Source organism: Phytophthora cinnamomi (genome assembly GCF_018691715.1).
Source record: "Phytophthora cinnamomi strain GKB4 chromosome Unknown Contig23, whole genome shotgun sequence".
In the NCBI taxonomy this organism is placed as follows: domain Eukaryota; phylum Oomycota; class Peronosporomycetes; order Peronosporales; family Peronosporaceae; genus Phytophthora; species Phytophthora cinnamomi.
Window position 1 is genome coordinate 164,586 of NW_027150956.1, and position 14,567 is coordinate 179,152.

At 58.9% G+C, this 14,567-nt stretch overlaps 7 protein-coding genes across 7 annotated transcripts; 4 read left to right on the forward strand and 3 right to left on the reverse strand.

The window, feature by feature from the left end:
* Positions 1-3,816: 3,816 nt before the first annotated feature.
* Positions 3,817-4,470, forward strand: IUM83_04925 (V-type proton ATPase subunit G 1; the record flags this gene model as incomplete). Its single annotated transcript, XM_067929029.1, has 1 exon — positions 3,817-4,470. The coding sequence occupies one exon, from the start codon at positions 3,817-3,819 to the stop codon at positions 4,468-4,470; it is 654 nt and encodes a 217-aa protein (XP_067794800.1).
* Positions 4,471-4,790: 320 nt separating this feature from the next.
* Positions 4,791-6,629, forward strand: IUM83_04926 (TKL protein kinase; the record flags this gene model as incomplete). Its single annotated transcript, XM_067929030.1, has 2 exons — positions 4,791-6,229; positions 6,332-6,629. 2 exons carry the CDS (start codon positions 4,791-4,793, stop codon positions 6,627-6,629), a joined length of 1,737 nt encoding a protein of 578 aa, XP_067794912.1.
* A 226-nt stretch (positions 6,630-6,855) lies between these two features.
* IUM83_04927 (endoplasmic reticulum-golgi intermediate compartment) lies at positions 6,856-8,017 on the reverse strand (the record flags this gene model as incomplete). Its single annotated transcript, XM_067929031.1, has 2 exons — positions 6,856-7,266; positions 7,346-8,017. 2 exons carry the CDS (start codon positions 8,015-8,017, stop codon positions 6,856-6,858), a joined length of 1,083 nt encoding a protein of 360 aa, XP_067794911.1.
* A 195-nt stretch (positions 8,018-8,212) lies between these two features.
* On the reverse strand, positions 8,213-9,754 carry IUM83_04928 (Endoplasmic reticulum-Golgi intermediate compartment protein; the record flags this gene model as incomplete). The annotated part of the gene is made up of 5 exons (XM_067929032.1): positions 8,213-8,305; positions 8,380-8,492; positions 8,579-8,639; positions 8,713-8,795; positions 8,875-9,754. 5 exons carry the CDS (start codon positions 9,752-9,754, stop codon positions 8,213-8,215), a joined length of 1,230 nt encoding a protein of 409 aa, XP_067794606.1.
* Positions 9,755-10,023: 269 nt separating this feature from the next.
* IUM83_04929 (Transcription elongation factor A protein 1) lies at positions 10,024-11,001 on the forward strand (the record flags this gene model as incomplete). Its single annotated transcript, XM_067929033.1, has 3 exons — positions 10,024-10,108; positions 10,204-10,543; positions 10,632-11,001. 3 exons carry the CDS (start codon positions 10,024-10,026, stop codon positions 10,999-11,001), a joined length of 795 nt encoding a protein of 264 aa, XP_067794913.1.
* A 201-nt stretch (positions 11,002-11,202) lies between these two features.
* On the forward strand, positions 11,203-12,153 carry IUM83_04930 (putative methyltransferase; the record flags this gene model as incomplete). The annotated part of the gene is made up of 3 exons (XM_067929034.1): positions 11,203-11,264; positions 11,335-11,553; positions 11,637-12,153. The coding sequence occupies 3 exons, from the start codon at positions 11,203-11,205 to the stop codon at positions 12,151-12,153; spliced, it is 798 nt and encodes a 265-aa protein (XP_067794793.1).
* A 208-nt stretch (positions 12,154-12,361) lies between these two features.
* Positions 12,362-14,086, reverse strand: IUM83_04931 (Leucine-rich repeat, ribonuclease inhibitor subtype; the record flags this gene model as incomplete). The annotated part of the gene is made up of 1 exon (XM_067929035.1): positions 12,362-14,086. The coding sequence occupies one exon, from the start codon at positions 14,084-14,086 to the stop codon at positions 12,362-12,364; it is 1,725 nt and encodes a 574-aa protein (XP_067794920.1).
* Positions 14,087-14,567: the final 481 nt, after the last annotated feature.

Genomic DNA, 14,567 nt, shown 5'->3' on the forward strand with positions numbered 1-14,567 from the left:
AGCAGGCAGCTGATCGGATAACGACCGTGGTATTACGATCACCTTCTCTAGTCGCCTGAGCTTCTAATGAAGACGTTCAGTGTCTAGCTGCGTTGCTCTGACTATGGTAATGACAAATCTACTTGGTGACACAGTACTTGGTGCGTTCGACCCGGTAACGGAATACTCGAGGATGTACCCCGACGAAGACAAGGCCCCCGTCAAATGGGAATGTGTCCGACAAATCTACAAGTGGCTAGATGAAGAGCGAGACCGTCCTGTTGACACTGAGATACCATCACACCAATGAGTCGGGTCTTTAATTTTACAAGGAATGGCATGGTACTGGCGTGAACTTCTGTACGTGATTACAGCCACTACGGAAGGGGCCATCGAAATCTGCCGATACATGAATGAAATTATCTGGCTGATAGCCTGGTAATCCCTCGATGTGTATGAAATTGGGGTTTTGCGCTTAATAGACACACGCAAAGAACAGCACGCGTTACCAAGATTCACAGTGTTGCACCATGGAGGTAAAACAGGTCACTTCAATTGAGTATACCTAGGTTCCACCTTCCACGACTGGACAATGGAAGTAGAGCAGCAAAACTTTAGACCACGATTGGAACGAGCATGTGGAGTAGCGCCCTCACACAAAACCGTAATTCACTGTAAGTTCGTCCTCGCACAAACCCTGCACGTCCAATCTGGATCGTGTCGGGCTATTTCCCGGTCCTTTGAGTAGCGTATCTTCGGGGGGGGAGGCACTTGTAGACCTTGTCGGCAACCACCTGAGTTGGGGGGTTCCGGGTGACACCTTGCTCGGACGCAGGCGTGTCGAGTCCCTTGGGCGTGCGGCGTTATCGGGCCTACGTGTCTTGTGCACGACGGTTATCAGACCAGTGCGGTCCTTCGTCTTGGGCGGCGCGCTATCGGGCGTGCCGTAGACGGTATAGTTTAACGTGTCCTCCTTTTAGGCAAGGGGTTGACGGGGGGTGAGACCCCAGCCAGTGAGCGTCGGGGGACCACGTGTTCCTGGTGACTCGACTTGCCGGCGCTTGGTGGTTCCCCTGAACGTAGAAGATGGGAGGTCTTTGTGGTTCAGAGAATTTTCGGGACTGAGCCTTACCCTATCCTATGTCCTGGCTACTGGCTACAAGCTGTCTAACCCCTCATTCTATACCTAACCCTACTTCTGGCGTGCTTCCCGCAGCTGATCTTCAACCTAATTCGTGGTCCGTAATCAAGGGTCCCGTATGACGGGGTCCGTGTGACGGGGTCCAAGTGACGGGGTCTCGAGTGACGGGTTTTGAGTGACAGGATTTGAGTGACGGGGTCTTGAGTGACGGGATTGTACATAGCCGGGCGCCGAGACCAGCCCTGATACCGTGGGGGAATCATCCTCAGGCGTTACGTCGCATCCCCGCCCCGTCGATCTTCTCGTCGGAGTCGCCCGTGTCACACTCCATCCATCGTGTCGCCTTGCCTCATCGGCGGCAACCTCTGCGTTTCCCCGGGGCACTCTTCCACAACCGTCCCGCTGCCACGCGCGCGCACACCACAGGTGGGTGCGCTGTCGATTTGGCCGCGATATTTCCTACGATTACATACAAAGTGCCATCTACGGTCTACGTTTCACCGACAATCACACATTTTGGCCAAGTCGAGGTCTTAAACCGGGAATAAGATAGGCGAGACTAGGTGTAGGGTAGGATTTGCTATGACCTTTGCTAAAAGTTAAACTCAGATTAGAGGCAAGTTAGTAGTCCTTTGAGGACGAGAACTTCCGAATGCCGCCAATCACCTGGCCATTCGGGGTTTTCTCGCTTGCAATGACTTACTCCGAAGACCTAAGATGGAGGCCTGTTACTTTGCTGTATGCGTACGACACTCCGGTTCATATGGTATATCTCGTGCTTGACATTGCAGAGCGCACTGTTCGGCGGTGGCTACTGCGTTTTGCTTGATTGGAACTTGCAACAGGCTGGTATAGTTTTTGGGGGGCATTGCTGCTTGGTTTCCAAAACACTATCGTAGTTGAAAATCGATCTCGCTCGTGGTGCTCCGACGAATATCACCCAAGGTTGAACGCTTCCTATCCCCGCACCAAAGCGGATTCAGGCCCTGTCGCAGTACTGCGGACGCAGTATGGGCCCACAGATGGATTGCAGCACGCGCAATGAGATACAAAGAGCGATTCCATATCCTTGGAATCGACCTCTCCCGTGCTTTTGACACCGTCAACCGCGACAAACTCCTATCCGTGCTGGAAGACATTGTCGACAACGATGAACTCCGCCTGATCCGACTCCTGCTCCAAGATACAAGCCTCGCTCTACGTTTCGGCAACACACTGCTCTCACCATTTGAGAGCAACACAGGTACTCCCCAAGGCGACTCACTTTCCCCTGTTCTTTTCGTTGTATATCTTGAAGCAGCTCTCCGCGACCTAGCCAGCAAAATCGGCGTCCCCCATGATCTCCTCGCAGACATGATCGTATACGCCGACGACGCCGACTTTATCTGCCAGCACGCTGACATCGCCAAGCTGATCGAAGACCAAGCTCCGGCCGTCCTAGCAAATTGGTCCATCCAGATGAACACCTCCAAGACAGAACACACGATCGTCAATAGAAGCCCGACGGCCTGCTCCACAAGGATCGCTCGCAAGACTCACGAAGACTGGCGCAACACGCGCAAACTCGGAAGTCTCCTCGGAGACGCAGAAGATCTATCACGACGAAAGACCCTCGCCACAGCTGCCCTACATCGCATGTGGAAGGTTTGGCTCCGGCCATCGAAAACCTCCGAAGCAACTCGAGTACGCCTGTACAATTGCTACATCCTCCCGATTCTCCTGTACAACTGCGGCACATGGGCGCTCACCAAAGCAGAGCTCCATGGCCTCGAAAGTTTTCATCGGCAGCAACTCCGCAAAGTGATCGGTATTCGCTACCCCGACTGGATATCCACCGACAAACTCTACCTCCGAACCAAGACTGAACCGCTCCGATACACGTTACTACGCAGCCGCTGGAGGCTTTTTGGCCACATCCTACGCCGCCCCGCCAACATACCGGCGTACCGCTTCATGCACGCATACTTCAGGCTAAGCACAGCCGGCAAATGGCTCGGACGACGATTTCTCACGCTTCCTATGGTACTTGATGCCGACCTCCAAACGCTTTCCATCGGACACAGACTGCAACGAACACCAGACCTCTACCTACTTCGGCTATGCGCGCAAGATCGCAAGGGCTGGAAACACCTCGTCGAGGGACTACTAGCGCACGCTCCGACGGACGGACATTGACTGAGAGAGACGGAGAAGTAGAAGAGAGAGATAACCCGACGCATGCGGAAGTTGAACCACCCCGGTGGCTAGACGGCTCGCGAAACGCGTTTCCAATACAATATCGTAGTTGAGTCATGCGGCTTCCATATAGCTGACTCGAACTTGGTTGCTGCCTTCGCGCGCAAAACATCAAGCACATCACCGACTGTGAAATCAAACCTCGCCTTACGTCCCTTGTCTCGGTATCTACTCAGTGCTTCACCATGGTGATTATACTCAAAGTCCGATTAAGAAGCCCTGCTTGGGTGGCAAAATTAGTGAAAGCGGCAATAATGGATTCATGAAAATGACTGCCTTGACACGACATGAGTTCACTTGACTTGAATGACTAGGCCGGTCACTTGTTTGATGGATGGACAGGTTGATACTAGCTATCAGAGCTGAAACCGGACGGAAGCGTCCTCCATTCCCCCTTCTGCGAGCAGAAGGAAACCATCCAAGTCTAGACACTCGCCCTCGCGATATACTACATCGCCGGAATGAACGTGAGTCGCTGGTTTACCCGCGTATTCAGTGACTGCCTGAAGTGGAGAAAGCGCGAAACCGAACCGTACAAGGAGTGGGTAACCTGCGCGAGCAAGGAAGATTCTAGTGGAGTCATCCTTACACCAGTGCCTTTGGTCGACATTTCGTCCGTTCACCTGCTGCCTTGCGCTTCTGTGATCGACAACACCCTGGACGCAGCGCTTTGGACTGAGTCCAATCGGTTGGTCAACGCAGCGGCAGCCTGGCAGATTCGCCGTGTGATGCCTAATGAGGCTACTGCAATGGATGAGGCCGCATTGGCCAAGATGACCTCACCGGAGCTTGCTCAGCGCTTCAAGGCGCTCCCGATCCTCCTAGTGCTGCGTGGGGACAACGAGATGCTACGGCGGCTGCCACTTGAACTGTTGTCCGCCGAAGCCTTTGCGGGGCTTACGCTTCTTGAAAGACGTGCCATCCACAACGTGCTTGCAGACCGGCCGAAGGGGTGGACCGACGCTCAACTCTCGCTTTACGCTGAGCGAGAATGTGAGCTGGTTGTTGCCGCCCACGAGACCTCAAATGAGAAGGCCCACGATATGCTTTATTCGACGCATCTGTCTTTTACGTACTCGTCGTATGCCCAAGAACCGCGTGGGTGGATTGAGTAGTTCATCGTGAACACTTTCGTAGGCCTCAACGGTGGCACTAACAAAATCCAAAAATCATATTCTTCGTCCTCCTAACTGTGGAGTGTTTGTTATCCCGTCCTCCGCGTCAAGATGTGGACATTCGAGATAAGATGGTGGGGGACGTAAGCATGTACATGTATGCCCATGACGAAGCGGCATGACCGGACAAGACGCGAAGATGTATAACCGAGCAACGAATCTCATGAACTGGGTCACTTCTCACTTTCCTACCCAACCAACAACTAAAGTTAACAACTAAAAGCGCGGGTGCTTGAGCCTCTCCAAGGCCCCCCGCGAAAATGAGCGATCTACACTACACCAAGAGTGGCGCACTTGATATGAGGTACAGCAGTTCACGTGCCGCCGTGGCCTCGGGATATTCATCCTCCTACTCAACTCCGAGCTACGGCAGCTCATCGTCGTCGGGCCTGCACTACACGAAAAGCGGCGCGTTGGACATGCGCTACAACAGTTCACGTGCCGCCGTGGCCGCCGGCTACTACGTGGATAGTGCGTCCTCACCAACTTCCTACACGAAACCTACGAGAAGCAGTCGTTCGACCGCTTCAGATCTGCACTATACGAAGTCGGGGGCGCTGGACATGAGGTACAATTCCTCACGCGAAGTCGTCGCTCAAGCAGCTGCAGCCCTGTACGCGAAAACATCGGACAGCAACTTGCACTACACGAAGTCGGGCGCGTTGGACATGAGGTACAATTCCTCACGCGAAGTCGTCGCGATAATGGAGAATCTTGCGTTGAACACGAAACGCGGAGTCAAAGCCAACAACGCAGCAAAAGCTCCAGCACGTATGCAGGGTGTCCCCAGCAATGTCCCCGTCACGAAAGCTGGCGCACCCGACTTGCGCACAACCAAAGCCAAGGACTGGGTCCAGAGCCAAGCTCGACGCTGGCACCCAGCGGACGACCTCCCCGCGTGGATCCCATGCCTCAAGGACGGGTCTCCGGACATGACCAAAGCCGTCGCACGCCACTTCATCGGTGGATCCCCCGCCTTGGCCCACGAGGACAAGCGGGACGACTACTACAAGAACAAGTGCCTCGAGGATCGACTCTTCGAGCGCCTTATGCAGCAGCAGCGAGAGATGCCGGTCGAAATGATCTCCGAGCCGGAACCAGTCCGTGCCACTGCAAAGCTGCGGGAGGCATTTGCCACCGTGAACGACGACGCGGCAGACGACAGCTTCATGCCCAAGAGCAGCGTTACGCAGCTCGACTTTGACAACGATTTGGCCATCGATGAGGATGCGGAACCACTAGGCCACGGCGGGTTCGGCACCGTGTACAAGGGCAAGTGGGACAGCAAGGAAGTGGCCATCAAGAAGCTGCACGCCGCCAAACTCACCAAGAAGGAGCGCAAGATGTTCATCCGCGAGACGCTCATTCTCGGCATGCTCGGCGACCACCCCAACATTGTGCAGCTGCACGGCTACACGCTCAACCCCGTCAGCCTCGTCATGGAGTACGTGCCGAAGGGCAGTCTCAGCTACCTGCTGCACTACTGCGAGGACCCCAAAACCGAGGCCAAGATGACGGACGGTCGAGTCAAACTCAACATCCTGCTGGGCATCGCCTACGGCATGGCACAGCTGCACGAGTGCAACGTGACGCACGGCGACCTGAAGCCGCAGAATGTCCTGATTACCGACGACTTCCACGCAAAAATCGCGGACTTCGGTCTCGCTACGTTCCGTGCCAAGGCGGCAAGCACCACGTCGTCCCACATGCTTGGCGGTTCCACCGTCGACGGCGACGAGGACGTCGACTTCGAGGGCATCGCTGGAGGAACAGCAGCGTACATGGCACCAGAGTTACTCAGCTCGAGCACAATCGCCAACGAGAAGACAGACGTGTACTCGTTCGGCGTGCTGATGAACGAGGTTCTTCACGAAGAGGAGCCGTACCAACAAAACCTTCGCCAGTTCGTGGGCAAGGGTCCGTTTGCTGCAGTTCTGTTCGCGAAGGAGGGGAACCGGCCGCAGATCCGCGACAAGAAGGTCACGCCTGAATTGAAGGGAATCATTGAGCAGTGCTGGAGCCAGCGAGCTGGTGATCGACCAACTTTCACCAAGGTCGCCAAGTTACTCAGTGAGTGCCAGGTCCTGCACGCTTGTTAAGAACCGAGGAAGCCGCCAGGAATGTTGTGCACGACCTCTGCCTTCGTCATTGCGACATGCCTTCGCTGTCTTGAGAGTAACTTGGCGTGAAATGCCGAACGAAATGTCATAACTTCTTTAGATTTGAGCAGTGATCCATTCTCCATGGTACTCGGATCCAAATGGCGACTTTGCTGTCTTTAGTGCCGGACTCGCGATACTTTTGTCCGTCATGATGATGGGGAAACTAGTACCTTTCGAAGACGGAAGGTTGTGGGGGCCACGCGCAAGGCGGCTCAATGTCCAAGTCCCTTCGCTTATCGGCCACATCCGCGCTGGGCTCATATGCAGCTCTGCTTGCTCGTGTTGAATTCGATTCAGCTAGTGCACTGTGCCCCTCGATGGTCGCCTGAATGTCGTGCATCTGACTTTCTAGGCGACCGAGGCGGGTTTCCACGCTTGACATCTTGGCCATCAGCGCGCTGGACATCTCGCTGATCTGGCGCGTAAGTTCACCAACTGCCTTCGCGAACTTCTCATTATCTTGCTGGCAACTGCACGTCTTCACTTGTCTGCCATCAGCCTGCACCTCGACATTTCCAGGGTCGTTCTCTCCGTTCAAGCTCCGTCCCTTATCGCTTGCAAACCTCACGCCGACCTGCACAGCACAGCAGAGAAGAAGAGTCCGTCAGATCAGATCAGCCCCTTTATCCTCCTTCACACCGTCATCAACGTACATGAGGAGCGCTGTCCTCGTCTTTTTGAACTGCAAAGGTCGGCGGCGGCGGTGGCACCACCGCCTCCAGACCACGAGCAGCCTCATCCACCTGTGTCGGCGTATCACTTGACGCCCGTCGAGCTGGTCGACGAGCCTGTCCGCCCTCGGGCTGCTGCAGCTTCAGGTGCTGCAGTATGCTGGCCGCGTGGTTGGCCACTGCGCTGGGCAGCACGTGGTTCTCCACCGTCGGCTTGAGCTCGCGTCGGGCCCTGCTGCTGCCCTGCTGGGGCTGGGACCACACCGCCTCCTGCGCGCGCTTCTGGCGCTGCAGCTCCTGCCGCTTGAGCGCCACGGCCGCCGCCGCGTCCGCCACGATGGCGAGTCGGCGCGCCACGAACTGCTTGGACAGGAACTGCGGCGCGCTCAGCGACGGGAAGCAGCGGAACTCGTCGCGCAGCAGGCGGAAGGCGCTCTCCACGAAGCGCGCGTCGGTCTTGCCATACAGATCGTAGCCCCGGTCCGCCAGGAACTGCGCCACGACGCGCGACGAGTCCAGCAGCACGAAGTGCAGCACGCGCAGCAGGTCCGACACGTCGCCGTCCTCGAGCCGCAGCGCGCTCAGCTGCGGGTACTGGGCGGCGCGCAGCAGCTTGCGCAGACGCTCGGCGGCGTTGCGCACCTCCTCGCCCATGTTGATATACTGTACTGACGGTTGGGCTGCGTTGGGCAGCGATACACTGAGATAAGTGAGGTGGACGGACAGCTGATGTGGACGACTGAGGACATAACATGGATACTGGTATTGAAGTTGGAAAGGGAATCAATCGACAGTCTATCGCCTTCGGCGTCCTTCGCTACGTGTATTGTGCTGCTGGGGGCGTTGTCTTTAGCCGAGCTTGGTCGCCGCGCCGCCGGTGGTGGACACGCGACGGCGAACGTGCAGCGAGTTGTACATGAACGAGTCCACGAAGCCCGCGATCTGTGCGCATGACGCAGAATATAGTGGTGAGTGGGGGTGTAAGCTGGAGCGAGTGGTAGGAGGTCTGGACGAACCGAGATGACGCCGCCCACGATGGCGCAGATCTTGGTCAGGAAGTGGGTGAACGGCATGCGATCGTTCTCCACCTTCACCATGAACGGGGACAGATCGAACACGAAGAAGGTGCCTACAGAGCGTGCAAAGAGAGAAGCGTGTGGGTCAGATGCGGAATGAGAGAGAGAGAGAGAGAGAGAGAGAAGTACTCGTTCGTACCAGGGAGCGAAGTCATCTGACCGCGGGGGTTCAAGTAGTTGCTCTGCTGGGTGACCGAAAACTGAAACAAAACGCGAAAAGTTAGCCTCACACGTTTCTAGCAAGCCGTGATCATAGCAGGCACGTCGACACACCTGATACGAGTGAATCGCGTTCTCGTCGATGTCGCTGTAAATCGTAGGCACGATCTTGATGTAGTACTGGAACACGCCGCCAGCTGACATACGAAACACGCACATAACGTTAGCTCATCGTAAACACAACCAACCTGCCACCGCCACGCCAGGTTCACTCACACTGCACCGCGACCTTGGAGACGCCGTCGAGCGGCCCAGTAACGCCGGGCATGGGCTCGCCGAACGACAAGTTGTGGATGACGTGGCTCGAGTTGTACGTGTGCTCCTGTCCGGGGCGGAACTGGTGCACGAGTCTGCCCTGGCGGTGGAAGGTGCGTCCGAGCGCGACGTGGAAGTTGCCGGCCACGCGGTTGACGAACATCTTGCCCGTGAAGCGGCAGCCCTCTCCGTCCTGCGCGAGCTTCTCAGCGTCCATGACCTCGCGCACGCACTGGTCCTTCTGCTCGGCATCCTCGAGCGTTAGGTCGCTGTGGATGAAGGCCTCCTTCACCTCCTCGCACGTGTTGCAGCAGCTCTTGCCCGCCGGGTGCTGCGCGCCGTAGCAGCTGCCGCAGTAGCCGTCGGGCAGCGCCGTCCGAGCCTGCTCCTCGGCGTCCTCGTCCGTGACCATGGACGTGGGGCGGCCGATGGCGTCGCCGGCCGCGTCCAGACGCGTCTTGACCACCGTCTGGTGCATGTTGACCTGCAGCTCGCCGGCCACGTCCATGGCGTTGATGTGCGCGTCGCGGCAGTTGACGGCCAGGAAGCTCACGTCCAGGTTTACCTGCAGCTTCTCGCCCAGCGACGAGTCCACCACCATGTGCTCGTGCGTGTTGAGGCTCCAGTACGCGCTCAGCTCGGACAGGAACAGCACGGCCATGACGAGGCCGGCCACCACGGACACCGTGGCGCCGAACTCCGTCTGCACCTTGAACTCGCGGTGCATCTTCGGGTACACGTCCACCTTCTTCAGCACGCGACGGGCCGAGCGGGTCACGGCGCTCTCGTCGCCCAGGCCGCCGTCGTCCACGTCGCTCTTGACCGCGCGCTGCCGCATCATCTTGCCACCTGCAACGACAATGACAGTAATGAATGACCCTTTGCGGCCGCGTGGCTCGGATTTTGTATGGGATCCGCTGGCGCGACACTCGCGCGACACGCCACGAGTCAGAGGTGCGGCGTGGTGTGCGCCACACCGCCATTGCGCGTTCGTGCAACACGCACGGTGTTTCACGGCAGCTCACTATGCATGGGGCGCAATTGCCAAGCGGCCGCCGACGACGGAAGTGACGGAAGTGGCGACGAGAGCGACTCGGGGAACTGACCGACATGGCGTCGTGCATGGCGTCGAGAGACGAAGAGGAAGACGACGACGCGTGGGCGCTCGAGCTCGAGGAGGAACTGGACCTCGCAGGTATTACTTAACACAGTATCGATGTCATGTCCAGCTCTTCGGGACGATGTCCGCTGATCAACGGGTGCTGCTGCCTGTGTGTCTGTGTATTGCAGGCACCAAGAGTCCTAGTCCTGCAGCAGCGGTGGGTGGGTCGCAGCTGCAGCTGGAGGAGAAGCAAAGTGCTTCGTCCTCACCAGAGCAGAAGACGGAGGAGGAGGAGAAGACGTTGGCTCGGCCGTCGGTGGCGGCCTCGCTGCCGCAGGAGGTGCTGGCTCTGATCATCAGCTTCGGCCAGGTGGGGCGCGTGTGCAAGTCGTGGAGTCTCGCGAGTGTCTCGGTCGCTCGCCGCCGCTTCTCGTCCAGACTCTCGGAGATCCTGCGCCCCTTGGACCCGAACGCCGTGGCGGTGGCGCTGGACGTGGAGGCGGAGCTGTATGACGCCTATGGGCAGAGGTGCGTAGAGTGTAATTGCAGCTAATAGCTTGGAGTTGTGGGGGGAAAAAATGCTGATGGAGTATTGTGACGCCGTGGTCAACTGCAGCTACTCGCTGACGAAAGCCTACGCCCACAAGGCGAGGACGCTACTATTTAATCTCAAAGACTCGCGCAACGTTAACCTGCGCACCCGACTCGTGTCGGGCGAGCTGCCGTCGCACAGCCTGGTGCGCATGAGCGGCCCCGACATGGCCAACCCGCAGCTGGTGCGCCAGCGCAAGGAGTGGATCCGGAAGCGCACGCACGAGGTGATGCGGGACGGCCGCGAGGCCGAGGGCTTCGAGTCGGACCTGTTCGAGTGCCGCAACTGCGGCAGCTCGCGCACGCGCTACCGCCAGTGGCGCCGCAAGGCCGTGGTGGACCGCACGCGGATCATCGTCATATGCTTGAGCTGCCCGAACCAGTGGGAGCTCTAACTGTAAGGCTACTTGTAGAATAAATGCACAGTGACCGAGGAGCGGAGAGAGGGTGGAGTTGAGTGGCAGCGCTGCAGCTCGAGGAGAGCGTCCGATGTTGAAGTCGTTGAAGGCGCTGACTCGTGAGCTGGCACTAAACCGACGTTGCACAGTACGGACAGATGGCTACATCCCAGCCCCCACTTGTCAAACCTGATGGCCATGAGCAGCTCCGATGAGGACTACGAGGACTTCTTCAGCACGGACCTGTTCGTGAACCGCGAGTGCGTACTGTATCGGTTGTCTGTGTTGCTCTGCAAGCCTCGTTCTCCCAGCTGACCCCGTACCGCGCAGCTACGAGACGCAGGAGTTCGACTTCGGCGTGGTGAAGCAGCAGCTCCTGTGCTCGCACGCGGCGTCGACAGACCACGACCTCACGGGCCAAGTGGTGTGGCCGGTCTCGGCCTTCCTGGCCTGGTACCTCGTGGCTCACCGCGAGGAGATCGCCGGCAAGACGGTGGTGGAGCTCGGCGCCGGCGCGGGGCTCAGCGGACTTGTGGCCTCTCAGTTCGCGTGCGTCTGTGCTCTTGTCCAATGCGTTGGGGTGGATGCCCTGCTCGTGGGGGGTAGTTGACGTGTTTTGCGGCAATTTGTAGGGCCCACACCGCACTGACGGACGGCAACGACATCGTGCTGGAGCTGCTGGAGGAGAACGCTGAAGCCAACGCCGACTCCAGCAAGGTGCAGGCGCTGCCGCTGCTCTGGGGAGACCACGAGAGTGTGGAGGCCTTTGAGCAAGTGTTCCCGCACCCCGTGGACGTGCTCATCGGCGCCGACGTTGTCTGCTGGCCCATGCTCGTCAAACCCATCCTTCAGACCATCAAGTACCTGCTGCTGCGCTCGCGGAACCCGCTGGAGACCAAGTTCTGCTGCGGATTCGTGTGTCGCGCGCAGTCCACCGAGGACCTGTTCTTCAAGGAGGCTGTGGCATTTGGCTTCCGTCTCGAACGCGTCCAAGGCGACGAGTTCCTCCCCACGCCTCGGCCTGCAGACGTAACCTCAGACCGCGAGCTGCAACTGATCGTGCTAACGCTCGACCCGCAGTCGCCCAACTGGAACGAATCCGTGCGCTTTGCCGACGCGGAGCTCGCGAACCTGCAGACTGCATGCTAGTACATGTACGGTAGAGCTAGTTAGCTAGATATGGATATGATGCTCATACACTTTCAATGCGCAGATGGAAGCTTGGTGGATAAATTATAGGGCTGGCTCAGTAGCTCCCGTTAAATAGTGGCAGCAGGCAGCACGAGTGATCTAGCTGAGTTGTGCCACATGCGCCGCCTGCCACCGCTCACATCTACAAACGCTCACTTTCGCGTCTTCAAACCACCTCTTCGTCCGACAACTGCTCGTCGCAAGAGCTCTCGTCTTCGCTCACGTTGCCATCACGGATTCGCTGCTGCCGCTTCGCCTGCCACACACGCTCCTGGTACACGGCGGTGGCGATCAAGCGCTTCGCTGACTCGTTGTCCACGCTGTTGTCACTGTACGAGATCTGGGAGAGAACGGGGCACACCAGCTTGCCGACGGTGCGGCCCAACATCTCCATACTGGTCGCCGTGAGGTAGTTCATCTCGATACCCAGGAAGCGCAGGTTCCGCAACTGTCCGCTCTCCATCGCGTACAGCACGTGGTGGAAACTCGAGTCGGTGATCGTATTTCCGCCCAAGCAAAGCTCCGTGAGGTTGGGCGCGCAGCCGTCAGCTAGAGCGTGGCACAAACTGCGAATGCCGTCCTCGCCAATGAAGTTGCGGCGCAGATCCAACCTTGTGAGCTTGGGGCACACCTGCGACCGCAGCATCTGTGCCACCTTCGTGGCTCCGTAGTCGCCGAAGCTGTTTCCAGGAAGACACAGCTCCTCTATCCGCGGGCAGCAGCCTAGCAACAAGGTGTTGACCAGGACGTCAGCCTCTCCGTCCGCCTCCTCGTTGGTGAACAAGCACGTGATACTCAAGCGGGTGAGCCCCGGGAACGTGTTCAAGCGCATCTGCTCCGCCATGGACAGCACGATCTGCTCGTGGTCGTCGTGCGTCACGACGAACCGCTGCGGGCAGTTCATCGCGCGCATGGACAGCTTCCCGAACGTCATCCCGGCGGACAGCGACACGATCTCTAAGTGGCGCAGGTGGATACACTCGCGAAGAATCGACGGCTCGCCTCCAGCGCGCGCGGCGAGCGCCTTCTGAACGGCGTTGCAGCTCAGCTGCAGCGACGTCACAAAGAGCGGCGCCAGCGCGCAGGCGACGCGGCACACGCCGCGCGAGCGCATGATCTGCACGCCGTCCACGTAGCTCCAGATGATCTTGCTGAGCTCCTCGTAGCCTCGGAAGAGCAGGACGCCGAGTTCGCTCGGTCTGCGCTTCTCCTCCAGCTCAGCCTCGGGCTCCTGCTCGGGCATGAGCGAGATGCGCATGCGTTTCCGTGCAGCAGCGTCGTCCACGCGGCGCTCGCTCTCCGCCTCGTCCAGGCTGCGCTTGTGGATCAAGTGCGAGATGCGCGGCAGCGACTGCCCGCTCTCGTCTCTGGCTGACGAGCTGAACGCTCGCCCAGCCACCTGCGCCGTCTGCGTCGGGTGCACGGCCGGCGACACCGTCGGGGGGCAGCGCACGCGGGCGCCAGCGTTCGCCTCCGCCGCGTTGTCGGCTCCGGACTCGCTGGCGGGCGGCGTGGAGGCCGTCGTGGCCCTGCGGATCTTCTTGTTCACGATGCCGGCGGTCAGCGCCTGCACGCGACGCGCCAGGCTGTCCATGTTGGCGTACTCGAGCAGCGAGGCCGAGTGGATGAACATGAGCACCTCGAGCTTGCGCGCGAGCACCCACGTCTTGCTCAGGTCGGTCTGCTGCTGCTGCTGCTGCTGCTGCTGGGCGAGCACGAGCTGCGCGTTGCGCGCCAGCAGCTGCCCGATGCGCGTGAGGATCGTGCGGCGGTGCATCAGGTGCTCGCGGCGCTGCCACGTGAGCGGCCGCGGCAGGCTGCGCGCCGCGAAGACGGCGTTGTTGGGCTGGATGTCCTGCGGCGGCAGGAAGGCGGGGGCGACGTCCGCCATGCTGCTGCGTGTCTGTGCTGTGCTGTGCCGTGTGCTGAGAGGCCGAAGGGACTGACGAACTGCCTGCGCGCCGGGTCGGCGAGGCGGGAGGAAGGCGCTGCGCTGCGCTCGATGGCCCCGGTCAAGATGTGGGCGACGGCGCGAGACTGGCTTGTGGCTCGGCCCATAGTCAAACCAAGTGCGGAGGTGTTTAGACACGCGCACCGCCTGGTCTCACCCGCTCGTGACATCCGTCCCCGGCGCTGATCACCGGCATGCTGACTCGAGGCTTACATGCATTATACCAGTACAGTAGTATGTATTACCGAATGCTTACGCAGGTAGGACTGCCTACCGACTGCGTCTCCATGCTGCCACCACGGCCGGGCCTGCTCGAAAGCTACAGGTCGGTGGTGGCCGAGAGCAAGTGCTCGAGCAGCTCTCCTAGCTCATGAGAAAAGTTAAAAAAGCGGCCGTTACTGGCGCGACGAAATCGTTTTGG